This window comes from Aegilops tauschii, chromosome 7 (assembly GCF_002575655.3).
Source record: "Aegilops tauschii subsp. strangulata cultivar AL8/78 chromosome 7, Aet v6.0, whole genome shotgun sequence".
NCBI lineage: Eukaryota > Viridiplantae > Streptophyta > Magnoliopsida > Poales > Poaceae > Aegilops > Aegilops tauschii.
In genome coordinates this window covers 13,788,221-13,806,182 of record NC_053041.3, presented here as the reverse complement: position 1 = coordinate 13,806,182, position 17,962 = coordinate 13,788,221, and the positions used below count along the sequence as shown (strand labels likewise).

General features: G+C 47.9%; 1 protein-coding gene across 1 annotated transcript; it reads right to left on the bottom strand.

Annotated features, from left to right (window-relative positions):
* Positions 1 to 5,621: 5,621 nt before the first annotated feature.
* LOC109768745 (very-long-chain 3-oxoacyl-CoA reductase 1) lies at positions 5,622 to 7,364 on the bottom strand. The gene is made up of 4 exons (XM_020327477.4): positions 6,824 to 7,364; positions 6,449 to 6,737; positions 6,278 to 6,347; positions 5,622 to 6,161 (listed from the first exon to the last, which is right to left on the bottom strand). Exons 1-4 carry the CDS (start codon positions 7,149 to 7,151, stop codon positions 5,862 to 5,864), a joined length of 987 nt encoding a protein of 328 aa, XP_020183066.1. The 5' UTR covers positions 7,152 to 7,364; the 3' UTR covers positions 5,622 to 5,861.
* Positions 7,365 to 17,962: the final 10,598 nt, after the last annotated feature.

Here is a 17,962-nt window from a genome sequence, read left to right as displayed (position 1 = left end):
GGTGTGCTTCAGTCATAGAATGACCGTCCATACATATCGTTGATTTCCTTCCGATCGTGCCTTTTCCACTTAGTCTCCCCTCGTGCCGCGATTGAGGAATACCAATCGGCTTAAGGTCAGGAACATAGTCAATACAGAACTCAATTACCTCCTCATTTCCATAGCCCTTGACGATGCTTCCTTCTGGCCTAGCACGGTTACGAACATATTTCTTTAATACTCCCATGAACCTCTCAAAGGGGAACATATTGTGTAGGAATACAGGACCGAGAATGGAAATCTCTTCGACTAGGTGGAGCAGGAGGTGCGTCATAATATCGAAGAAGGATGGTGGGAACACCAACTCGAAACTGACAAGGCATTGGACCACATCGTTTTGTAACCGTGGTAGATCTTCTGGATTGATTACCTTCTAAGAGATTGCATTGAGGAATGCACATAGCTTCACAATGGCTACTCGAACATTTTCCGGTAGGAGCCCCCTCAAAGCAATCGAAAGCAATTGCGTCATAATCACGTGGCAGTCGTGAGACTTCAGGTTTAGGAACTTTTTGTCCGCCATGTTTATTATTCCCTTTATATTCGACGAGAAGCCAGACGGGACCTTCATACTGCTCAGGCATTCAAAAAAAATGACCTTCTCTTCTTTGGTAAGAGCGTAGCTGGCACGACCTTGAAACCATTCCGGATGCCGGTCATCTGGGTCTTTCAAAAGTTGCTGGTCCTGCCGTGCTTCCTTTGTATCATTTGTCTTCCCATACACGCCCAAGAAGCTTAGCAGGTTCACGCAAATATTCTTCGTAACATGCATCACGTCGATTGCAGAGCGGACATCTAGGACTTTCCAATATTCTAGCTCCCAAAATATAGATTTCTTCTTCCACATGGGTGCGTGCCCGTCAACTCCCCGCGGAACTGATTGTCCGCCAGGACCCTTTCCAAAGATGACTTTCAAATCCTTGACCATATCAAATATCTCAGCACCAGTACGTTCCGCAGGCTTCGGCCGGTGATCTGCCTTGTCGTTGAAATGCTTGCCTTTCTTTCTTACGTTATGATTTCGGGGAAGAAATCGACGATGACCCAGGTACACGTTCTTCTTACAATTACCCAAACGTACACTTTCAGTCTCATGTAAGCAGTGCGTGCATGCATTGTATCCCTTATTTGTCTGTCCCGAAAGGTTACTGAGAGCAGGCCAATCGTTGATGGTTACAAAAAGCAACGCTCGTAGGTCAAATTCCTCTTCTTTGTGCTCATCCCAGACACGTACACCAGGTCTGCCCCACAACTGTAAAAGTTCATCAACTAATGGCCTTAGGTACACATCGATGTCGTTCTCGGGTTGCTTTGGACCTTGGATGAGCACTGGCATCATAATGAACTTCCGCTTCATGCACAACCAAGGAGGAAGGTTGTAGATGCATAGAGTCACGGGCCAGGTGCTATGGCTGGAGCTCTGCTCGCCAAAAGGATTCATGCCATCAGTACTTAGACCAAATCTTATGTTCCTTGCGTCAGCTGCAAAATCTTTGAACACTCTGTCGATCTTTCTCCATTGCGTTCCATCAGCGGAGTGTCTCAACTCCCCGTCGGACTTACGGTCCTCTTTGTGCCATCGCAACGACTTGGCATGCTTTTTGTTCCTGAACAGACGTTTCAACCGTGGTATTATAGGAGCATACCACATCACCTTGGCGGGAACCCTCTTCCTGGGTTTCTCGCCCTCAACAACGTCACCAGGGTCATCGCCTCTGATCTTATAACGCAATGCAGTGCATACAGGGCATTCATTCAAATTCTCGTATTCACCGCGGTAGAGGATGCAGTCGTTAATGCATGCATGTATCTTCAGAACCTCTAAACCTAGAGGGCAGACAACTTTCTTTGCTTCGTACGTACTGGCGGGCAACTCGTTATTCTTCGGAAACATATTCTTCAACATTTTCAGCAAATTTTCAAATGATGAGTCAGCTACACCTTCCTGTGCCTTCCATTTTAGCAAATCCAGTGTGCAGCCCAGCTTTTTCTGACTATTATCGCATCCTGGGTACAACGACTTTTTGTGATCCTCTAACATGCGATCCAAATTCTCCCTCTCCTTGTCAGTTTCGCAGCATCTCCGTGCATCAGCAATGGTCCGACCAAGATCATCAGCGGGCTCATCATGTGCCTCTTCTTCACCTTCACCTAACCCTTCCCCACCTTCAGCATCATCCTCCATGAAAGTATCACCGAAATGATCATGATAGTTGTCATCGATATCATCCCCTTCTTCATCTTCTTCCATTCTAACCCCTCTTTCTCCATGCTTGGTCCAACAATTATAGCTTCGCATGAAACCGTGCCGAAGCAGGTGCATGTGAACGTCTCTTGAGGAGGAGTAACCCTTCTGATTCTTACAGACAGCACATGGACAGATAATAAAACCTCGCTGCTTGTTCGCATTTGCCACTACGAGGAAATCTTTCAAACCCGTAGTGAACTCGCCGGAGAGTCGGGGACCGTACATCCATTGCCGATTCATCTGCATTATTATTATATAAAGTATATAATTAACCATCATGCATTTGTTAAACTAACTAGCTAGAAATAATACAAATTAAACAATGAACTACACACATGCATATTTTATCAATGACACATGAAAGGTTCAAGTTGCTAACCGCGATCGCGGAGGAAAAATAAATGAGAAAGCTCAAGTGTGGCTCGGACACTTCATATCATGTTTGTTTAATGCTCTCGGGCATTTCATCGAACACCTTGTGTGCATAGGAGGAACCAAAAGCAAACCCACCACCCCCCTTCTGAATTGTGGCTAAGTGAAGTGAGCTGAGTCCTATATACAGGGATGGGCTTTTAGTCCCGGTTGGCCTGGCCAACCGCAACTAAAGGCCTTCGGGCCAGCCTGAGGACCTTTAGTCCCGGTTGGCCAGGCCAACCGGGACTAAAGCCCCTCCCGTCCGCCAGCTGTCGACCGAGCGCGCTGGGCCCAGATAGTTGGTCGCGGGTCTCCTCCCGAACCGCGACTAAAGACCCTTTGGTCGCGGTTCGATTATTTTAGGGACTAATGGGGGCGTATGGAAGCCTCTTTTTCTACTAACGTAGATAAATATTTCTATCATTTTAGTAAATTCTGGATTACAAGCATGCATTTTTTAGTTAATTTCCCTCTATTAGCCGATGGAAGGTCAACTAATACCGAGTATGACTCGCTCGCCCGTTGTCCTAAGTAATGTGAAAGGATAGAGTACGTGCTAAAATCAACGAGGCATGGTATGTAATGGAAGCACAATTCTCTCAACTACTTAATTAATTGGAAAATTTTGGTCCGTGTCATTATTGAACTGGGATAGTGGATAGCTGCCACTGTAACTTCACGAAATTGGCCTCTACAACTAGCTCCTGCACAGGATCAAATTGCACTCCTCTCAACTACTTAAATAATTGGTAAAGTTTGATCCGTGTCATTATCGAACCGGGATATCCGAAACCTGCAACTGAAACCTTACAAGATTCACATCGGCATCTAGCAACTGCGAAGATATTAGCTACATCCTACTACACTTGGTCTCCACCAGTTGCCGTCATCCGTGGGGCCCACTACTTCGCTATATCTACCACACCAACGAGGAGACGCGTTTGAACGTTGCTACCGATTTGCGGCACACATTTAACCTGACGACAATTTGTTTTTTGTAAAATACAATATTTCTAATTAATTGTCCGATAGGTGCCGACGACAACATTTGCTCCCCGTATATATGGAGTAGCATGCCGTATATAATTCCGCGACACATATCAAATTACACATGCGGGCATGCACAATAATGACGAAACTGCAAGGGATACCTAGGTGTGCCTATGTATGTACGATATATCAAAGGTCAGCCATCTCTATCTTGATGTGTATGTCAGTATGTGCTGCGTGAATCTTAGATCAATGATGATGTTGCCTGGGAGAACGTGGCCAAATGAACACATAAACAAACTTGCTCTCCATATCAAGTCAAACGAACTAAATGTATGATCTTGTTCACTACGTAACACCATTGGAGATTAAAATTCATTTTCTAGCTAATGGTTGCTTTTAGCTAGTCATAATTTTTTTACCAAATATACTGAAGATTGATCTAAATTGGCAGATAAACGTTAGAAGGGATAGAGAGATTGGTGGAATCGTTGATTGTGTTGCTTGAGCCTCGTGGGCATACATATAGGAGTACAATGATCAACTTGAAGTACAAGACAAAGCAGAAACTAATCCTAGTCTATCCTATACTTCCTAATAAACATTATATTCAACATCCCCCCCCCCCCCCCCCCACAACGGTAACGACGCAGACAGTGAGACCGGAGAAGAATCCGAAGGTAAGCCGAGGGACACCCCCCCACAGTCATAACGGTCGATGCATCGCGGAAGTCATGGCTGGCGCGAAAACCGACGAGGTTGCTCAAGTAAGGCGGTAGCCCTTTGTGCAGTTGTCGAGGTACCCGAGAGCATAGGGCGGTGGAGTCGTGGTCGAGGTAGCCGTGCCAGGGACGCCATGGTCGAGTTCGAGTCGAGGTGGCCGGTGTGGAGCTAGTCGCGGTGGACCGGGAGAAAGAGCGGCGACGACGGCCTGAGGAGGCGGCGGCGGCTAGGTTAGGAGCGCGGCGGCGGTGCTCGAAGTAGGCAAGGAAGAACCCGACAGCGTGACGAAGACCTGTGCAGACGGTGGCGTTCCTGCGCCTAGGAGGGTGGCGCGGCGCAGACCACACAGAGGTCAACAGCGTGAACGGCGAAGTGGACCGCATGCCGCAGCGCTACGGCCCGAATGGTCGACGCAGCAACAGAGGGCAGGTCGGGGCAATGGCGGGGAAGACCTCAGGGCGGTGGCAGGGACCGCATGCCACCCTTGCTACGACCCGCTGGGGTGACGCAGCGGCAGCGCGAAGGTCGGTGTAGCCACGGGGACGGCCTGGAGCAGACGGCCTTGAGATAGCGGTCAACCGCAGGCCACGACACTACGGCTAGAATGGCGATGCAGCGGCAGCGCGTGGGTCGGTGCATTCATGAAAGAACCACGGGACGACGGCGCGAGGGTCGATGCGGAGGCGCTTCCGGCCGCACAGTCGAAGATGCCGATGTTGTCCGTCGAGGGCGAAGTAGAGCTGTGTTCTAGATGACGAATGGCGACGGGCGACACAATCGGATCTTAGATCGGAAAACGAAAAAAGAACACCGATCAACCGATCGGCGAGAGAGAAAACCTCAATCAACAGATCAAGAAAAAGATTCTCTATTGTAGCCTATCAACACGATCCGCGGATGAACCGTAGGTACGGGTTGCGCGCCCCCAGTGACGATCATGGAGAACGACCGCCCCGGGGGCGGCGCGGTGTGGAAGCGGCGGTGGCTATGGTTTGGGTCGAGATTAGCCTAATACCATATTAGAAGGGAGAGAGAGATTGGTGGAATCGTTGATTGTATTGCTTGAGCCTTGTGATCATATATATATATATATATATATATATATATATATATATATATATATATATATGAGTACAATGATCAACTTGAAGTACAAGACAAGGCATAAATAAATCCTAGTGTATCCTATACTTCCTAATAGACATTATACTCAACAATAAAATTGGTTTAAATAGGGCATGGGCTAAAACCTGGTTTAAATATATCGGTACGATATGAAAAAATAGGTGGGAGAGGATTAACCGCAGTGGAGTAAACGCTACCGACTCCCTTTAATAGTAGAGAGTAGAATAGATTACAGACTTAAATTCATGTGCCTCAGTTATATTCCTATCCGGAGGTAGTAGAGTAAGCGTTTTACGCAATTAATTGTCTGGCAAACACAGCTTCAGGCAGCCGCATGTCCACCTTGCTTAATAGGGCACACCTCGGGCAACGACCTCGTTGTCTGTAACTCATTTCTTTGCCATAGGTGATCACGCAGGAGGATTCCATCTTGCAAAAAGTCAGGCGCAATTCCCGCAAAGAACCACATGATCTGGTGTCGGAAGTTGGGCACGCATAGTGGGCCGTGTCCGATCCAGCGCACTGCCGCGCGGGCGTAGGCGTCTGGCGTTGGCGTCAATGGCACAAAACGCCTGGCCTCGGCGAATCTTGACGCCATTGTGCCAGCCACGAAGAACGGTGCCTGCAGATTCGAATGGACGTTAATATAGTGCTGGCTCGTGGCTGCTCTATCCCACAAAGACTCGGGAACGTAGGAGTACATATATAGTATAGATTATGGGCGGTGAGTTACTTCACCTGGCATTGCACATCGATTCCTTTGCGTCTATACTCAACGTGAAGACATTTCGAGAACCGAGCGACATAGCTGAATGCAATGTATCATTGGAACAACATGAGCAGTCAAGGTCATTGATTGCTTAAGATGTATGTATGTGCTAGGTACCTAGCTAGCTTGTTCTAGCTTACCGTTTAGTTGCGGCGTACATCGTGTAGAGGGGTAAGGATGGGATGGCCTCCGACGAAGCCGAGCCCAAGTTGACCACAGCTCCCCTCCCGCGATTCACCATGCCGGGAATCACTGCCGCCGTCACCTCGGTCAGCGCTAGCAGGTTCACCCGTATCATATCCACACATGCCTCCACGTCGGCCTCGTGCAGGAACACCGCGCTGGGCTCCAGCACGCCCGCGTTGTTCACCAGCAGTCCAACGTCCAACTCCTCCACGGTCTGCTGCAGCTGCCGCATCGCCTCCTCACCTGCCAAATGAGCTCACGCTTAGCTTAAATACATGGAATGGATGCATGCTTGTGTAGGTGTGTAGTTTGCTATGCGCTTGTTTCACCCTGGGCGGTGGTGAGGAGCGACAGGTCGAAGAGTACAGTCTTGGTCTGCACGGTGGGAGCGGCCCTGGATATCGTCTCGGAGATGTCACGGAGCTTTGCCGGATCACGGCCGACGAGGACAAGGTTCAGTCCCCTGCGCGCAAGCTCCATGGCGACGGACCAGCCAATGCCCGATGTTGGCCCCGTGAGGACGGCCCACGTGCCATAGCAGCGCCGGAGGTCCTTTGGACGGCGGAGGCACACGGTAAGGTGCGAAAGGAGGCGGAACGCCAAGGCGGCTACATAGACGCTGCCAAGAATGACCAGTGAGGCGAACCATGCCATCATATCCTTCCTTCTCGCCGTGTGTTGTGGATTAAGTAATGGCTACTGTGCTAATCCCTGGTGCGTCCTCAACTCCTCGTCGCGAGGAAACGAAGCATCTACCATATAGTAGTAGGCTAGTAGCAAGGGACGACAAACAAGCAAAGCCATCTTTAACCAAGCCATTTATATAGGAGATATAACTAATATCTTCCACATGTATTTTCAATTTTTCATATGAACCCATGTTACTAGCTACATGTAACGACGATCTCACCAATGTTTGTTGTGTTACTGTATTTAGAAAACAGTTCATTGTGTATTAGGGAATATTCATCGTGTATATGAAATATGTTAGAATGTATTAAAAATTCTACATCATATATTAAAAGTGTTAATCGTGCATTAAGAAATGTTCATTATGTATTTTCAGAATATTCATTGTGAACAAAAAAATCATCAACCTATTAAAAAAGGTCATCATATATTTTATAAAATGTTCATTCTACATTTATAAAGGGTTATTTTTTCACAAAATGGCCAAAAACCATATTGTATATATCTAAGTGGATGTTGACCTAATTAAAGCCCTAAAATCAGAGTTGTTCTCTTTAGCGTGCACATATATACAATGGTTTCGATTTGTTTTGATCTCTTCGAATGGTGCCTCCGATTACTAGCCTAACCGCCACTAGTAGAAAACAGGGCAAAGGTCACAGGGCAGTTTTCACATTAGCCCCGGTTCAGTCACGAACCGGGACCCATGGGGGCATTCGTCCCGGTTCGTGAGCCCAGGGGGCCGGCCGGGGCCTCGTGGGCATTGGTCCCGGTTCGTATGGAACCATTTGTCCCGGTTCGAGCCACGAACCGGGACTAATGGTCCTCGCTCCTGGCCCACAACCATTTGTCCCGGTTCTTGGCATGAACCGGGACAGAAGGCCCGGATATAGAACCCGTTCATGTTACGAACCGGGACCAATGAGGTGCCTATATATACCCCTTGCCCGCGAGCAGAGCACTCCAGTGCTCTGTTTTTCTCTGGCCGGCGAGGGGAGGGCTTTGTGGTGCTCTAGCTCACCTCCTATGCACATGAGGTGTTCGATGAAATGCCCGAGCCACACTAGTTAAGCTTTGTCCTCTCGAAGCTCGACCTCAAAGCTCCATTTTCCTCGAGATTTGTCTAGGTTTAGCGGCCCGTCACGTCCCATTCCCGTCTTCACCGCCGTCGACCGCCCGCGCCGATCTCGTCGCCGGCACCACCGTGGTGAGCCTCTTGTTCTTATCTTCTTTTTGAAAGAAAAAAATTCTTACTTTAGATAGATACTTGTCTAATTTTCTTACTATTTTATTCCTTCTTATTACATAGTGCGATGGTTTTGGTATCCGCCCCCGTTGGCCCTCGTCCTGTCTATGATTCGGATGTGGTATATATTATCGTTTTATAACTATTTGATTCATCTTTTGTTTATGACAAATATACCGACCAGCGTGACATAGATTCTAACCGGAAATTCTAACCGACCCTATTGTCGAGAGGTTAAATTTAGTTGAAGAAGAAAACAATTACTTGAAGGAAAAAATAAAAAAAATTGAGGAGGAGAAGATGATATTGGAGTTGCATGTTGCGGATGTCGTCGATGATCACAAGATCAAGATGGATGCAATGCGCTTGAAGATTAGAAAGATTAGAAAATATGCCATTCATACCGAGGCTTGGTATCATTATGCCGTTGGATCAATTGTTACCTTGGTTGCGATTATGATCGCATTTGTTTTCGCATTGAAATGTTTTACATAGTTTCAATGTATGGTTTAATTAATTAGATGCTCTGGAGAGCTATATATATGTTGTTAGATGAGAACTATGTATGTACTTTGGTTCTAATGTGATGATGAACTTCTATTAATTTGGTCACTTAATTATCTATTCATGATGTTCTGTAATTGTTTTTGACACACTTAATTATATATAATGCACGCAGATGAACCGGCAATGGATGTGGTGACAGACACACCTCCGAGTACATTAAGGGCGTGCATGATTTTCTCGAAGTGGCTGAGGCAAACAAGCAGAATGGTTTTATGTGTTTTCCATGCCCTACATGTGGGAATACGAAGTCTTACTCTGACCGGAAAATCCTTCACGCCCACCTGCTTTACAAGGGTTTCATGCCACACTATAATGTTTGGATGAGGCACGGAGAAATGGGGGTTACGATGGAAGACGGCGAAGAAGAAGAGGACGATGACAACTATGTGCCCCCTGAATACGGTGATGCTGCAACGGGGGAAGCTGCTGAAGATCAAGAGGAACCAGACGATGTGCCCAATGATGCTGCAAGGGGGGAAGCTGCTGAAGATCAAGAGGAACCAGTGCCCGATGATGATGATCTCCGCCGGGTCATAGTCGATGCAAGGACGCAATGCGAAAGTCAAAAGGAGAAGCTGAAGTTCGATCGCATGTTAGAGGATCACAAAAAAGGATTGTACCACAATTGCGAAGATGGCAACACAAAGCTCGGTACCGTACTGGAATTGCTGCAGTGGAAGGCAGAGAATGCTGTGCCTGACAAAGGATTTGAGAAGCTATTGAAAATATTGAAGAAGAAGCTTCCCAAAGGATAACGAATTGCCCGACAGTACATACGCAGCAAAGAAGGTCGTATGCCCTCTAGGATTGGAGGTGCAGAAGATACATGCATGCCCTAATGACTGCATCCTCTACCGCGGTGCGTACAAGGATCTGAACGCATGCCCGGTATGCGGTGCATTGCGGTATAAGATCAGACGAGATGACCCTGGTGATGTTGACGGCGAGCCCCCCAGGAAGAGGGTTCCTGCGAAGGTGATGTGGTATGCTCCTATAATACCACGGTTGAAACGTCTGTTCAGAAACGAAGAGCATGCCAAGTTGATGCGATGGCATAGTGAGGACCGTAAGAAAGACGGGAAGTTGAGAGCACCCGCTGACGGGTCGCAGTGGAGAAAAATCGAGAGAAAGTACTGGGCTGAGTTTGCAGCTGACCCAAGGAACGTATGGTTTGGTTTAAGCGCGGATGGCATTAATCCTTTCGGGGAGCAGAGCAGCAATCACAGCACCTGGCCCGTGACTCTATGTATGTATAACCTTCCTCCTTGGATGTGCATGAAGCGGAAGTTCATTATGATGCCAGTTCTCATCCAAGGCCCTAAGCAACCCGGCAACGACATTGATGTGTACCTAAGGCCATTAGTTGAAGAAATTTTACAGCTGTGGAATGGAAACGGTGTACGTACGTGGGATGAGCACAAACAGGAGGAATTTAACCTGCACGCGTTGCTGTTTGTAACCATCAACGATTGGCCCGCTCTCAGTAACCTTTCAGGACAGACAAACAAGGGATACCACGCATGCACGCACTGTTTAGATGACACTGAAAGTATATACCTGGACAAAAGCAGGAAGAATGTGTACCTGGGCCATCGTCGATTTCTTCCGACCAACCATCAATGTCGAAAGAAAGGTAAGCATTTCAAAGGTGAGGCAGATCACCGGAAGAAGCCCGCCATGCGTACCGGTGATCACGTACTTGCTATGGTCAATGATTTACACGTAATCTTTGGAAAGGGTCCCGGCGGACTAGCTGTCCCGAATGATGCTGAGGGACACGCACCCATGTGGAAGAAGAAATCTATATTTTGGGAGCTACCCTACAGGAAAGAGCTAGAGATCCGCTCTTCAATCGACGTGATGCACGTGACGAAGAACCTTTGCGTGAACCTGCTAGGCTTCTTGGGCGTGTATGGGAAGACAAAAGATACACCTGAGGCACGGGAGGACCTGCAACGTTTGCACGAAAAAGACGGCATGCCTCCGAAGCAGTATGAAGGTCCTGCCAGCTATGCTCTTACGAAAGAAGAGAAAGAAATCTTCTTTGAATGCCTGCTCAGTATGAAGGTCCCGACTGGCTTCTCGTCGAATATAAAGGGAATAATAAATATGCCAGAGAAAAAGTTCCAGAACCTAAAGTCTCATGACTGTCACGTGATTATGACGCAACTGCTTCCGGTTGCATTGAGGGGGCTTCTACCGGAAAACGTCCGATTAGCCATTATGAAGCTATGTGCATTCCTCAATGCAATCTCTCAGAAGGTGATCGATCCAGAAATCATACCAAGGCTAAGGAGTGATGTGGCGCAATGTCTTGTCAGTTTCGAGCTGGTGTTCCCACCATCCTTCTTCAATATCATGACGCACGTCCTAGTTCATCTAGTCGACGAGATTGTCATTCTGGGGCCCGTATTTGTACACAATATGTTCCCCTTTGAGAGGTTCATGGGAGTCCTAAAGAAATATGTCCGTAACCGCGCTAGGCCAGAAGGAAGCATCTCCATGGGCCATCAAACAGAGGATGTCATTGGGTTTTGTGTTGACTTCATTCCTGGCCTTAATAAGATAGGTCTCCCTAAATCGCGGTATGAGGGGAGACTGACTGGAAAAGGCACACTTGGAGGGGGAACTCAATAATATGCAGGGACGGATATTCTTGGTCTGAAGCACACTACACAGTTCTACAGAACTCTACCTTGGTGACCCCGTATGTCGATGAACACAAGAACAGCCTGCGCTCCAAACACCCGGAGCAGTGTGACGACTGGATTACATGTGAACACATCAGGACTTTCAGCAGTTGGTTGGAAACACGTCTCAGAGGTGACACCACTGTTTGTGATGAGTTGTACTCGTTGTCTAGGGGACCATCTTCGACTGTATTGACTTACAAAGGATACGAGATAAATGGGAATACATTTTACACGATCGCCCAAGATCAAAAGAGCACCAACCAAAACAGCGGTGTCCGCTTTGATGCAGCAACCGAGAGGGGAAAGGACACATATTATGGTTACATAATGGACATATGGGAACTTGACTACGGACATGATTTTAAGGTCCCTTTGTTTAAGTGCAAATGGGTCAATCTGTCAGGAGGCGGGGTACAGGTAGACCCACAGTACGGAATGACAACAGTGGGTCTGAACAATCTTGGGTACACTGACGAACCGTTCGTCCTAGCCAATGATGTCGCACAGGTTATCTATGTGAAGGACATGTCTACCAGACCGAGGAAAAGAAAAGATAAGGAAGCGAATACATCATACGATGAGCCAAAGCGGCACATAGTTCTTTCAGGAAAAAGGGACATTGTGGGAGTGGAGGGCAAGACAGACATGTCTGAAGATTATGAAAACTTTCATGAAATTCCTCCCTTCAAAGTCAAGGCTGACCCAAGCATCCTGATAAACGATGAAGATTATCCATGGTTACGGCGCAATAAGCAAATGACACAAGCAAAGAAAAAGTGAAGACTTTCTCCCGCAACTATTATGATGATACCATGCCAACTTTGTAATAGACGAGTATGATACCATTGTCCGTTTTGTACAAGAAGTGCATCTAGTTTTTGCCGTAACCCTCTCAACTTTCTTGCACATGCTATGTGGATGAAATGATGATACCATGCCAACTTTCAACCTTTTCAGAGTTCATTTGAAATGCTTTATAAGCCCTGAGTGCGGAGAGGTTAGGCCCGTAAGCCTGCTTTAGAGAGGAGCTCGACAGCTCAGGCGCACCGCACCTTATAAACAGGTGCGGCTCTCTCTTCGCTAGCGAGGTGGGACTAAACTCACCACCACGCCGTTGTGCAAGGCTATTGGTCCCGGTTGGTGGCACGAACCGGGACCAATTCCACCCTTTGGTCCCTGTTGGTGCCACGAACCGGTACTAATGAGGCTGTGGCCCCACGAGCACCTTTAGTACCTGTTCGTGGCACGAACCGGTACTAGAGTTTCTTACTAGCTAAGCAGTTTTTTAGTCCCACCTTGCTAGCTGAGAGGCACTAGGAGCGGTTTATAAGCCCTAAGTGCAGAGACGATGAAGAAGAGGCGCAATGCTCACGTTGCTTAGCTTCAAGCCTTGAGGAATAAGGTAGACTGCATCGAGCTATGTGCAGTGCATTCTACACTATTCCGAAAGGCTTGAAGCAAATCAACGCGCATTGCGCCTCTTTTTTATTTTTAATCATTAAAAGCAAAAAGAATTTTCATAAAGAACTTTTTTTGATAGAAACTTTAATAGCAGAAAGAATTATCATAAAGTAAAATAAATAAGTAATTAGAAACAAAATAAAATAAAATAAATAAGTTTTTTGTTGTAAGTAGAAACAAAACAAAATAAATATAGCAAAAAAGAAAACAAAAAAACTAAATACAGCAAAAAGAATTTTCATAAAGAACTAATGGCACTAATAGAAAGTTTATATGTTTTCTAAAACTAATGGCACTAACAGACAGTTTAAAATTTTGCTGACCTAAAAGCAAAAAAGAATTAAAAAATAAAGCAAAAAACAAAAGAAAACAAATAATGCAAAAAACAGAACCAAAAAACAGGAATTTTTTTTTAAAAAACTGCCACCTATTGGGCACCACGGCCTGAATACGACTAGAAACCCAACCTGGGACAGGATTCAGGCCCGCAGAAGGCCCAATAGGCCAACGGACAGCACAGTGTGACATTTGGCCCGTAAGCCTGCATTTGAGAGGAGCTCGAGAGGGCAGCCGCAGTGGGGCTTATAAACCACCCCGAGCCCCTCTCAACTAGCAAGGTGGGACTAAACTTTTGGCTGCTGAAAAGGGGCCTTTGGTCCCGGTTGGTGGCACCAACCGGGACTAATGCCCACCTTTAGTCCGGGTTGGTGCCACCAACCGGGACTAAAGTCTTTGCTATATAAGTCCACACTTAGGAAATTTTTGAGATACCTCGCCAGTTGCCCCCGACGCCGCCAGGCTACCCGTGCTCGCCGTCGCCGCCCGCACCTCGTCGCCGTCGCCCCGCGCCCTTGCCTCGACGGGTCGCCGCCCGGTGCTCGTCGCCGTCGCCCTGCCCCCACGCGCCGCCCCGCCTCGTGCTCCCTTGTTCGCGCGCGCCGCCTCGGCGCCCCGAGCCCCCCTGCCCGGCCCGCGCGTGCTCGCCGGCACCCTCGCCGCCCCCGCCCCGTCCCGCCCTCGCCGCCCCCGCCGTCGCCATCGTCCTAGCCGCCGCCGCTGTGAGAGCCGCCGCCCCGGCTCTGTTTTTTTATTTTTATTAGTTTGATTTTTTTGTTCATATGTGATGTATATGTGTATATGGCTATAATGTATATGTGAACAAAAAAAAATTGTATGTATGTAGATGTTCAAAATGTATGAATATATATGTCAAAAATGTTTTTTTGTTCATAGAAAGTTTTTTGTTCATATATAGAAAGTTTTTATATATGACAATGGATATATATTCGATATATATGGGAAATGATGATCCACATGGAAAAGTTTTATATATGCAAAAGTTACAATTTTAGAAAAGTTTTATATATCTAGCTAGGAAGGGAAGAAGAAGAAAAAGAAGGATAGGAAAGAAGAAAATAAGAAGAGGAAAGAAAGAAGAAGAGGAGAGGAAGAAGAGGAGAAATAAATAAGAAGAGGAAAAAAGAAGAAAAAGAAGAGGAGAAGAAGAAAGGAATAGAGGAGAAGAAGAAAAAATAGAAAATATTCTATTTTTTCTTCTTCTCCTCTATTCCTTTCTTCTTCTCCTCTTTTTTCTTCTTCTTTTTTTTCTTCTTTTTTTTCTTCAATCCTCTCCTCTATTCCTTTCTTCTTCTCTCCTCTTTTTATTTATTCTTCGTTTTCTTATGTTTTATCGGGTCTGTCGTCGTCGATATTTACCCCCTCCTGATAACTTCAACACGTGGGGGGGGGGTCGATATACCCCCTCCCCGATAACATTATTTTCCCGTGTATGTATGTTGTCGTTGTCGATATTACCCCCTCCCGATAACTTCAACACAAGGGGGGATATAACTTCAACACGAGGGGGGGTCGATATACCCCCTCCTCGATAACATTATTTTCCCGTGTATGTATCTCGTCGTTGTCGATATATAAAACCCCCGCCCGATAACTTCAACACATGGGGGGGGGTCGATATATACCCCCTCCCCGATAACATTATTTTCCCGTGTATGTATGTCGTCGTTGTCGATATATATAACTCCCTCCCAGATAACTTCGACATGATGGACGGTCGATATGTATACCCCCTCTCGACCGTGATAACTTATACCACGGGAGCACCCCCCGGCCCTCTCGCTCGACCAAAACTCTCGAGGACACCCAAACCCTAGAAAAAAATGATGTCGGTCTCCTACCCCCTCCCGCCGCGCCCCTACCCTTGAAGCGTTGCCTAGGCCACCCCAAACCCGGAATAAGCTAGGTCTACGTTTGCACTAATATATCCACCTGCTGTCATGTTTGCGTAATAATTGCCATGTTGTAATATTTGCAGAAACAATGGAGCACGGACGAGATGAGCAAGCAGAAGAGGTGTTGGGGGACATAATCTTAGCCGGAGGTGATATCTTGTCGTATCTTAACGACAATGATGGTCTGGAAGAATAGGGTGAAGAAGCTGGCTGCGGTGATCGAAGAGTGGAGGAGGAAAGACATGATTATGATGGCTCCGGTGACCCAATGCTGGTGCAAGAAGGAGCCCGTGGTGACGGCTCCGGTGACCGAACAGAGTCCGGCCAGGTAAATATATTAGTTAAGCCTGTGCTGACTAGCTAATTGATGCATTCATTGTTTTGGTATGTACACATATTAATTAACACTCGTCTTTCTTCTTTTTTCTAGTGCTCCGGATCGAGCACAACTGCGGTAAAGAGACGAGGCCCGATGAGAAAGTTGCGCTCGGATGAAAGGTTTGAGATCACAGCAATCGCGCGCGACGGCCAACCGATTGAACCCCTCCAGACAAAGGATGCTTTTGCTGCTCAGTGCGGGGTTCTAGTTAGGGACAAGATCCCGATCAGCATCCACCAATGGTATAAGCCTAAGAAGGAAGACCCTGAGGTGTCTTATGTCAATGATATGCAGAAAGATGATCTTTGGACTGAGCTGAAGGCAAATTTCACCCTACCGCCAGAGGAGGATCCGGAGAAGCCAGTTATAGAGCAATTAATCAAGTCTCATGCTCTTAAGAAGATGGCAGACCTATTCAGGAGGTGGAAGAATGAGCTGAAAACGTTTGTCGACAAAGAAGAGACACCTGAATTCATCGGCCGGTATGAGAAGATCAGAGATCACTGGCCCGCATTTGTGGCCCACAAGACATCGGAAAACAGTAAGAAGATGTCAGCGACAAACAAGATGAATGCTGCGAAGAAGAAGCTTCACCATCGCACGGGGTCAGGTGGCTACCTCAAAGCCCGGCCTGAGTGGGCGAAGTCTGAGAGGGATCTGCTTGATAAAGGGATCGAACCACAGACAATGAACTGGCCAGACCGTTGCCGGACTTGGTTCTTCGGGGCTGGCGGAACCTTGGACCCTGTATCAGGGAGGTGTCATTGGACGGACGAGCAACTTGCAATACCCGTCAAGAAGATTCAGCACTATATCGATGCAGCGCGGCAAGGGACGTTCGTTCCAGACAGAGAGAACGACGAGCTCACAATGGCCCTCGGGAATCCTGAGCACCCTGGACGGACACGAGGCACGCCAGGCTCCGTTCTGTGGAAGGCTGGTTTTCCGGACGCGGGCGGTTACAAAACCTAGGAGAGGAGGAAAAAAGTGGAGCAGATCCAAATTCAGCATCTGCACAAAAGGGTTCAAGTGCTAGAGGAACGAGACGGCAATAGAGATGCCGAAACTGCCCCTGAAGCTACACCGCCATCTCAGCGTAGAAGCAGCGTGGCTTCCACCGAGCTGCCTCAGCTGGAGCATGCGGCTACTCCTAGCTACCCCGTGGATGCTATCACGGAGTCTCAACATTGCCACCTTATGGCAGAATGGCAGACCTTGAAAGTCAAGGCGGCTGTTGGCTCTGTTTTACCTACTGAACCCGGCGCAACCTACCACTGCCGGCCGATTCTAGAAGGATATGCTAGGGTGATGGTGGATGAAATAACGGAGGGATTTGAGGACCTCCAGCTTGACCACCCTACCGGTGAAGGGGAGACTCGGCTGGGTTTAGCTCTGAAGACTCCATGCCTATCACGGAAGGAGCTCATCAAGCTTCCGAACTGGACGGCTCCGACGAGTAAGGGCACTCCGCCTCCTCCTCCGCCTCCTCCTCCGACGAGTGATCAGGGCACTCAGCCTCCTTCTCCGGCACATGGCGGCACTCCGCCTCCTTCTCCGCCAGCGCCGACGCGCCAGAGCAGGCAGCCTCCTCCTTCTCAGCCTCGTCAGCAAGGGAGGAAGAGACTCGCCGCCGCTGCGGCTGCTCCGGTGCGTCGTAGTCCTTCTCCCCCGCCTCGTAAGCAAGGAAAGAAGACAGCCGCAGCCACTCCGTCTGCTCTGCCGGCGTCTAGCAGTACAGCTGCCAGAGGCGGGAGGCAATACAGATTCGGTCCTTCTCTGAAGACTCCAGAGAAGTTACCATATGAGAGGACCGAGGAGGAGAACGCGAAGATCGTGCGAGCCGAAGTGAAGAACTTCTTTGAAGGGGCCAAAGCAAAGAAACATCCACCTCCGGAGGAGAAGGTAGATCCGGTGAAAGCAAAGCGCACTCTGGCTGCCCTGACAAAACCACCAAAGTCTCCGCCGAGAGGCAACTATCAGCACGTTCTTGGAAAGGCATATGCCGAAGCGGAGCGGTCGGGAAGTACTGTCAGTGATAAAAGGATGAAAGAACGACGAGCTGGGAAAAAAATTGCCCAGCTCGGCGAACAAGCGAACCAATCGTGCCCCCCGCTCAAGGTGTCAAAAGACATCGTCGCTAATGAACCGGGTATGGTGCCCGGTTATAGCAATCTTGGAGA